At 42.9% G+C, this 10,075-nt stretch overlaps 1 protein-coding gene across 1 annotated transcript in view; it reads left to right on the forward strand.

Moving 5' to 3' along the window:
- The window catches only part of LOC142583022 (protein Spindly-A-like), a 20,857-nt gene extending 13,051 nt beyond the window's left edge, over positions 1-7,806 (forward strand). The window contains exons 7-8 of the mRNA XM_075693255.1: positions 3,356-3,671; positions 5,169-7,806. Coding sequence (XP_075549370.1) covers positions 3,356-3,671; positions 5,169-5,512 — 660 coding nt within the window. The 3' untranslated portion in view covers positions 5,513-7,806. The remainder of the gene's footprint in view (positions 1-3,355; positions 3,672-5,168) is intronic.
- The last annotated feature ends 2,269 nt before the right edge of the window (positions 7,807-10,075 follow it).

A 10,075-nucleotide genomic window follows, 5' to 3' on the forward strand; every position in this document is an offset into this window, starting at 1 on the left:
CAATCAAGTTTAATTCTCACTTTTTTTTTATTATTTAGGAAGTGTTTGAGAGTGACATACATTGTCTTGGATACTACGGCTAAAGGCAAGAAAATGCCTTACAAAGGCCATAGCACAGAGGATTACACTTTCACACTAAACAGCAGTAACAAGGCAGAAAAAACAAAGCAAGAAAAGAAACGTCAGCCAGTAAGAGAACAGTATAAAACAGTGTTAGTACACAATATAAGTTGAATACACTAGAATGTTATACTTCGAAAATATTCAGTAAATAGGACCATGGCATACACTACATTGCAGGATGTTGGTGTTGTTAAGCAGGGATGATATCTGAGACGTTAGTGCCTGTATTCTATACTCTGTTTGAGCTCGTGGTACTACAGTTCAGGAGTTCCTCAGATTGTATAGTATTTTTTAGCATCGCATCAGAATACATATTCCAGTGCATAGTACCGTGCACTGTAATATCTTCGCAAGCGCACTGCATTGTGCAATGCGCACTTTCCCAATGTAACTGTTACTGTACTGCATAATTGATCAAGCGAATTGGACAATAATTTCGCTGTATATTTAGTTTGAGAATTGCCTGGAGAAGGCTAAGTTTCAACTGCTATGGTCATGAGTATTGGCTGATATGTTTGTGTGTGAGAGTGTTTTCCCCAACTAGGTTAATTATCAACATAGCCTCTTTTTTAATGATTTCTGCCTTAAGAGTCTGGCATAGATTTGAAGTTCCACATTGTTCTTCCTCCTGAATCTGAAACACTGTAAGGCTGTCGATATGGCTGATCATATTGAATGGAAGAGGTGCAGTCTATGAGCATCAAGTTTGATAACAGCAGCTGTAAATCAAAGAATGGTGTTGTATATGGCAAAGTGACAAGACTGGGAGTGTGCTAAAAATAATTTTTAAAACCGAAAATGATAGCCGTGACACCGAAACAAATATAAAGTACTTTTCTAATAGTCTGAATATTAAAGCAATTTCTTTCAATGTGGGGCTTGACTTCGGCAAAAATTTTCTTGAAACATTAATAATTTAAATCATCAACAAAGTAAGATCAGAATGCAATGCACTGCAATAAGCTCCTATGCAGTATTGACACCTTATTCGAGGTGCTATATTTTCTCTCTGCACTAAAATAACTTACTATATAGTAGTGGCTACAGTATTCAAAGTGCTACTTTGTCACCATCTCTGAAATAAAAGGCATTGAGATTAACAGGTTTACAAAAGTGGAAGATTCACAAGCGAAGCAGAAGAGTACTGCCGAGAACACGGTCACCAGAAAGCTTTGAGAAATGACTATAGATAAATGAACCCCTGACCTAATGATTGCTAGACATATGAGCATCGGTGCTGCACAAAAATTAAACATCAATGTCTCCCCAAGGTCAATACTGTCACCACAGTGGTAAAACTAGACTATACGTTATGTGTGATTGGTCGAAGGATGGGGAAACGAGAAAAATGAACACCTTGCAGTTTTATTTCTTTTTCATTTTCAAAAGCTTGTTGGTCAACATGCGCTGTTTGTACACTATTCAATTAACATTTAGCGTTTTGAATACTAACTGTTTGATTTGAGCACTGAATTGCATAGAAATATATGGAATATTTCTAGTGTCCTCCACTACTGTCTGTTTAGACTAGGTGTAGCTTTTAGATGCGAGATCCTGCTAGTTATTATATAATTTAAGGAGAAAATTACCTGGTAGAAGCATCTCTAAATAGGCAACTGAAAGAGAAAGGCCGTTATCACCAGCAGAAATATTAGTTTTTTGATGCTTCTAAATGTGGTAAACTTATGAAAGTATTCGGGGTCAAGCTTGCCATATGGAGGGTGGGCTTGGTTTATATGGGGCTGATTTTCCTGTTCGGTGCTAAATGAAGTGATGAAAAATGTCCTTATAAAAAGCTGAATGAAAAAAGAAATGCCGTATTTACTCGAGTAATGACCGCACCCCTAAATTTTGTCGTCAAAATTCAATTTTTTAAATTTCCTGTGTAATCACCGCACCCCGAACTTGCCGCAGCGATATGTCGTGTGCCAAGCCTAGCTAATAATGATCGCGCTTGCCATCTGTCGAATGCTACACGAATGACTCTTCAAGACAAACCAAGCTGCACGCACCAAACATTTTTAAGTAGATGCCTCATTTCATTACTTTCATCACCTACCGTACTTCCATGACAAAAAGAGGTACAACCAAACTTGCTTTTATTATGTGTAGGCTTTATAATGGTTGTGGTCAATAACAACAACAAAAAAAAGGGCGCCTTTCGTTTCTTCTCATCTGCACTCGTGAGCACGCAACAAATCGCGAGCGGCAACGATAGTAGCCACGTTTACACTGATAAGTTAAAAGTGCACCTTATTCATACGCCAACGCTTGTAGCACAGCTAAGATATTCACCCACCCTTAGCGCAAACATGCGGTATTATGATAGTAGTGAACACAGATGCCGCAGCTTCCGCAGCATGCCCGCCGTGTGTGTCTATGTCACTGGCAGCTAAGCGCGCCCATCTGTTACTGCCCCCTCAAAGTGGACATGGCTACATTATTGCCGCAAACTTGCCGATATTAACGATATTATTCATTACTGATATGGAAGAAACTGTTTCAATGCACGTAATGCACTCACGAGAAGAAAAAAAAATCGCGTTAGGCTTGCCCCGCCGGCCGCCATTTTTCTTTTGGTGCCCCGCACCCCACAGCAAATGCGGGACGAAAATTTTTTTTTTCTTTTCGCGGGAAATTTAACCCGCGTAATGATCACACCCCTGAATTTGCGTCACTTTTTTCTGACAAAAAAAGTGTGATCATTATGCGAGTAAATACGGTACTGTACTATATTGAATTTAAAGTTTTGTAATAGAAACTTAATCATAAGAAGCCAACAAACACTGACACCAAAGACAACATAGAGGAAATTACTTGTGGTGAAATTAAAGTGGATGAAAAATGAAAAAACAACTCGCCGCAGGCGGGAACCGAACCCACAACCTTCGCATTTCGGGCCCCTCGGTTAACCTGCTTTCTTCTCGTGTAATAGAAACTTGGCACATAATATCAGGTGGTTGCTGTATTTTCCATACGTTAAATTTTGTTGTGGTAACATACATCACATTTGGCTGAAGGTCTTACTGACAACGTAGTTTCGAGTCTCCACAAAATAAACACAATATAGCAAATTGTCTAATAAAACAAAGTGTAAATCTGTTTTTCGATGATATCAGCACGTAATGAATATCGGATACAACAAAGGCATTCCTGCGTCAGATGCAACTTCATTGTTTGACTGAATCGCATATCAGGCTTTTTCATAAAAACCTAATGTTGCTTATTGCAGGAGTCCCTGACATGCGCCAATGCTGAGATTTCTCGTCTCACTGGTGCCTTGGCGAGACAGACCAGCGAGCAGGCCTCACTAGATAACATGCTGTTGGACGGTAACCCCCTGGCAGGACTTCTGAAAATGGAGAGGCAGCGAGTGAAGGAATTGGAGAATGAGCGAACAGCGCTACTGAAATCGATTTCCGAACGGCAGCTGCGCGAAGATCGCCTGCTCAGGGAGACCTACGAGGCTGCTCAAAAGGCCGAAGCCTCGGAGGCCCGTCTACTAAAGGCCATGGTTCGCAAAAGTGAGGAGCAACCCTTATCTGCAGGTGAGCAAATGATTTAATTCATTGAATTTATTTCACATCATGGGTGTTGTAGACACAGAGTGAAACCCAATGCAAGCCTTGATGGGAACTGTAATCCGAATAAAAGGCAGATCGATTAGAACAGGGCTGTGTACACAATGCACCAGAAGGTACAATGACTATTTTTTGATGCTCCATGTATTACAGTAAAGATAAGTTAAATGTGCACACAATACACCACCACGTAGATTAAAGGGGTCCTGAACAACATTTTATCGAAGTGGAGAAAGGCATTTGAAGCAAAATTGGCGCTTTCAGAAATACTTTGCTGCAAAAAGTACTTCAGTGTGTTCAGTCGAAGCGGAGTTATTGGCAATCAGACGCAGTGTTCACAGCGCTCCCATTCCTTCTTCGATACCTTGCACTGCGAAGGCTACGGCGGGATGGGCGGTGCCCACAACGCTTTCAAAATGTTTCCATAGCGCACAGTTCAAATTTCATTTTGGATGTTAACGTTGACACCATGACTTCCGATTTGGGTGCCTACGACGCTCTAAACGTAAGCCAAAGCAAGCTACAGTGCGCTTAGCCACTGAACTCATGGCGGCACCCTGTGGCAGCCGCGGTATCTTCGCTACCTAGCAGACCACAGCTACCAATAGCAGCCGCGTATGGGATTCCACTTCATTACGAAATAAGTCATCCAGAAGAGACTGAGGAGCAGGCTTCTCCTGAAAAGAGAGCATTCCTAGTGTTACGCAGTGCCACCATCCAATCTTACTTCATGCAGTGTACAGTCACAATTTGTCACAAAGTCCCGTGTCTTTTAAGTAACGCAGCAGCGCCTTCATAACAGATCGTGCTGATGTTTGCATTGGCGAGTTCCCAAGGTTGTTGTTTTCCGTTACTGGGCGCTTGTCCAGTTGGTCCAGGATGGCTGAGAGGGGTGCTCTTTGCGGGTTGAAACAAGGGCACTCACAAAGAAGGTGGGCGATTGTTTCGTTGCACCCACAGGAGTCACAAAGTGGGCTCTTGGCCATTCCAATAGGAAAGTAGCACGTATTTGAAAATGCTACTCCAAGCCATAGACGGACTAGACGGGTGCACTTACGTTGTGGAAGGTCGGGCGGAATATGGAGCTGTAAATTAGGTTCCATGGTATGAAGGCATGCACTTGTTAATTCATATGAATTGCATTCAGTCAATGTTACGTCACGCGCAAGTGTGGAAAGTTTTTTCGCTGCGTCGGCTCTAGAATGAGGAATGGCAATGCAGTTGACGCCGTCATGGGCAGATTGTGCAGCTGCGTCTGCTCGATCAATTCCATGTATTCCACAGTGACTAGGCAACTACTGATATAGAACATTTATTGTGTTTATCAGATGATTTCATGCTCTATACTTTCATTATACAGCCATATTATCTTGCTGATGATAGCAGACATTTTCTGCACATCCATGTCGAAATGTGTAGAAGGCCAAGTTTTGTAAGTCTCCTTCAAACGTCATTTTTCTCTAGGTTTTGAACCCAGGAAAGAAGTCTATGAAAACCTGGGCATGGTCGAAGACAAGCCACCAGTGCTGCGGGAGGTGATACCAATGCAACCAAAAGCTGAAACCACCGCGACTTTGGGGTCCAAGTCGGCTGACAGTTCTGCAGGCAGTGGTGGAACAGAGTCGAAGAGCTGCGGTGGTGCTCGCCCAAAGGTTACGTTTGAGGAGCACAGTGTTAAAGAGAATGAGCCTGACGCAGAGCCTGACAGCAAGAAGTTTAAGCGCCGTGGCACTCTCTTGAAACCTCTGCTAGAAGTGAAGAACACCGGAAAAGTAGTGACTGAAGCCCCAGAGTGTAAGCAGCAGTGATGGTGCATTTATTCCAATGTCTTTGTGTTCACTGCCTTTTAGTTCACTGCTCTTGCTTCTCTGAAAGTGCTAGATGTGTATTTATTTGTACTGTATGTGAGGGATAATCAAGAATGAATGTTGTAATCAGTATGCAGTGGCATAGCCAGAAATTTCGTTCGGGGGGGCTCACGGTCCGGCTTCGCGTCCTCCTCATAGAATTTGTCGAGGAATCAAATACATTAAGAATAACTGCATTGCCACTGCGAAAGATGCGGCAAACGAATAGTTGAGCTGTCCAGCTAGAGGAGTAAAATATGTATGTTTTCATAAAATAGTATACTTGTATGTCTCAAAAATTGTTCCTGAAATAACTGATATCAATGCTTCCATGTTTTCTGTCTAGTTAATACGTAAAGAAAATATGACACGAACTTTAGAACTATATCAGTTTGAAACCAGCAAAGCAGTGCATGCCGCTGACATGAAACATGTAAATGCCATGAAATGAACAAGTTGAGGACGAATATTTTAATGAAACTTTGTTAGCTTCCCTGCTTTTCTCTCATTTGTATCTCTCTACCTCTGTCGTTCAAGAACTTCGTTTACATTTTTGTACATATTCAAAGACCAGGGAGAAATCTCAATAACACTTTCTTTTGTTAGAATGCATTGCGCAGGAGCAGCTATCATCGGTCATGTATTGTATTTCACCGAAATTATAGCCGCAACAGAGAGCACATGCCTTACAAAAAGCGGAACTTCAAGGGCTACGAAGAAGAATTACGGAAAGGCTGAAGTTCTTTTATTTAGTTTTTCATGACAAAATTGGAATTGATAAGGCATCTTATATAAAACCATCGTCAGAATGTACAATGCGCTTTTGTCACTCTAAGAAAGGTGCAGATTTTTAAAATTCCACTGATACGTTCAAAAATTCATTTTTCCTATAACAACCCGTGAATGGAATTGTCTACGAGCTGATGTAAAATGTGAAACAGTTGAACTATTTATAAATGGGCTCAGGCACCAAACCTGATTTTTTTTCTTATTGTGTTGGTTGTAAAATGATGCACTTCATTATAGATGCCATGTTTCTTTCTGCTTTTTTTCTTTGTTCAGTTATTTTTCTATTTTTTTCACCATGTCTTTGTGATGTTATATGTTGCAACTATTTTTCCAAAGAAATTATGTATGCTCACTCCTGCTTAAGGCCTGGCACCCAGGCTATCAATATGGAATAAATGAAATAAATATAAAAATTAGGAGTTCTGCCAAATGTACGAGGGCGAGTCAAATGAAAGTCCGCCAATGCGAATATGTGACTAGCAGCGTACTTTGTTTAAAAGTAGTCTCCATAAGCATTTAGACATTTGACCCACTGACTAACGAGTCGCGTGATTCCCGTCTCATGAGATTCCTTGGGTTGTTGCTTCAAGAAGTCTATAAGCGACTATTTCACGTGATCGTCCGACACAATTCTGGTTCCTTCGAGCTGTTTTCTTTCTTCAAATGCTCGAAAATGTGGAAGTCGCAAGGCGACAGGTCTAGGCTGTACGACAAATGTTGCAGCGTTTCCCACTTGAACTTTGCCAGTTTTATGTTAACGACATCAGCGACATGGGGACGGGCATTGTGAAGCAACATGACCCCATCCCTCAATTTCCACGTCATTTGTTTTTTATTGCGACACGCAGCCGATCCGGCCTTTTCCAATATCCGAAATGATTGAGTCTCTCTAGGTTTAGCAAATTCGGTAAGTTATGGCCCCTGACGACCGAAAAAAAGTCAACACCTTTTCGGCAGAAATGACGGCCTTCGCTTTTCTAGGGGGTTATGAATTGAAATGTTTCCTCTGTAAGCTTTGCCGTCGTCTTTCAGGCTCGTAGTAGTGGCACCATGATTTGTACACAAGAGCCAAAAACTGAGATGTTCATCAATTACGGTGTGAACCGAACCATGACGGATGTTCACACGCCCTGCCAATTCACCGATGCTTATCCTCCGTTCTTTTCTAATTAGCCTTTGCAATTGTGTTGGGGTGATTGCACGGTGGCTTTGGCACGGTCTTAGATCGTCTTCGCAACTTTCACGTCCTTGTTGAAACCATTTGCTCCAACGCTTCACAGTGGCTAATGAAATGCAACGTTCAACGTACACGGCAGCCACACGGCGACTAATTTCTTTTTCCGCAACATCTTTAGCTGTCAAAAACCTCACGACGACAACATGCTGTGAAACTTTCGGAGTGTCCATTATGCCACGAAACCAAGTTCAACCCAATGTACAAGAGCATTAAAGGACTTTTATCCTCACACCTGTGTGTCACTTTCGTAAACGAGAGAAGCATCTGTGCTATGTGCATGCCTCGCACATAATGAACTGAACCATTATAGTGCGGGGTGGGTTGGCTCACTTTCATTTCACTAGCCCTCGTGCATTAGAAAAGCGAAGATACAATGGAATATGCAAATGCGAAGATACAGCTTGATAGAAAGCAAAAAAATGTCACTGGAAACAAAGTTCACTGTACATATACACAAAACCTTGCAACAAGATATTTCCACATACCTATAAGTCTCCAATAAATCTACGTATTTAAGAAAAAGTAACTATATAAAATGCGTCAAACAAGGCAAATAAACATGTTGTGCAACCGCAGATTCACAGATCACAGCCTCCCCTCCCTCAACTCCCTTTGATGTATGGCGCGCGACAGGAGGCGGTGAGCTTCCTCCCTGCTTTTCTCTCTTGCGCACACAACATTGAGCCACCATCATCGTCAAACCCATGCCACCCCCCACTCCCCCCCCTACGCTTTCACCCGCACATGCAGCATGCGGCGCGCAGTCACGATGTTATAGCCCTTTGACTTTATACGGAACATGACGGCAACGGCAGGAATGCGCCTGGAGGGTCCATATAATTACTACCGCAATTATATAATGAGTATCCGCCAACTGAAGTGTCCCGTGGCCCATTACTTTCCACAAAAGAACAAGTAAGAAAATCAAACTTTCACTTTCAATAGGTGGAGCGCCAATAGTGACGGCACACAAGAAGGAATACAGACAGGACAAGGCGCCTTGTCCTGTCTGTATTCCTTCTTGTGTGCCGTCACTATTGGTGCTTCACCTATTGAAAGCTGTGCACCAACTAGCCCCACAACGTGTGTTACTGCAAACTTTCACCATGCGACAATTTGCTGCGCCGCAACAATGTATTTTTTTCTTTTGTGGGGCGGCGGGCATGGAAATGAAAAAATGCAAGGAAGGCATGTTGACCATAATCGAATGCCTACTTTGGGCGCCTAATGCGGCTACCGAAGGAATATCGAAGAAAACGTGAGACGATTGGTCCACAGATAACCATAGGCATGCTGCGCGGTATCGTATCCTAATTTTTCGGAGAAGTTGTGCTCAAGCGAACGCGTTGCAACCTGTCGTGCCCCCGCAGTGATGGCGGCGAGCAGCCATGCATTTGTTTCTTTTTCTCGTCTGCTAGCCAGAAAGCGTCCAAAACTATGCCAGACGAAAATCCACTCGGTCAGAGAAAAACGAACGCACATCGAAGTGCGCTGCGCGGGGATCGGGGCAACACGAGAAAAACGCATGTGCTCTGGCTGGTTCCGGCAGCCCGCGAGTAGCGAGAAAAAAAAAAAAAAGAAAAATAAATGAAGAGGCTCAACAGGTTCTCAGGAATGAAAGTCAAAGTAGAAAAATAAATAAGAACGTAGTTACCGTTGCTGGCTTTAGTACCTTGACATGAATGCTTTGGCGCAGGGGAAAAAATGTTGATATTCTTCTCCATGACATACTGCCACAAATGAACCACAACAACACTACGTCTCATCGGACCTCGCTGTGTGCTTTGTAAACCTGCCTGGTAGTGTGTTGATTTGGCTTGTCTAGTCATGGTCCGATGTAGGACGTTAGAAAAGTCAACGCACCTTTGGCTTCAAATGTTTGTAACAACATTAAGCCCACAAGGTTACGGAATTGAAAATCTAAAGCATGACTTTGGAAATGTCAATGCATCTTTCCCATCAAGAGTTTACGAGAACTTCATACCCATAAAGTCCCAGAATTGAAATCCATGCGCTCCGTCCATTCCGCGGCCTCCGCGAGATGCCACGACGAGCCCGCTCGCCATCAAAACGCCCTTGAACCTTTTTGCTCGGGAGGGGCTCCTTGCGTTACGATATGTGACTCCCTGTGCATGGGCGTTGCCGCTAAATCCAGTCCAATTTCGCAATGTTGGTGCATAAATGTCTTTTCGAGCATGAAAAGGACATTCTAGACTAAATCCAGCATGATTTCCGGTGCCGGGGGTTATTTTGGTTGGCGGCGCACGACAGCACGAAAAAATTTCGGGTGGGCTGAAGCCCCATAAGCCCACCCCTGGCTACGCTTCTGTCAGTATGCCACATTCCTTGTCCTGCACTGCAGTGCAGCACGAACGACAAAATGACCTGGAAATTGTCAAGCTTTTTTAACTTGCTGTCAGAAGCTTCTGTACATACTCCATGGTGCAATTTTCGCATCTTGTGTATCAATTTTATTTGCACTCTTTTACTTGATTGAC

Source organism: Dermacentor variabilis, chromosome 5, assembly GCF_050947875.1.
Source record: "Dermacentor variabilis isolate Ectoservices chromosome 5, ASM5094787v1, whole genome shotgun sequence".
Lineage (NCBI taxonomy): Eukaryota > Metazoa > Arthropoda > Arachnida > Ixodida > Ixodidae > Dermacentor > Dermacentor variabilis.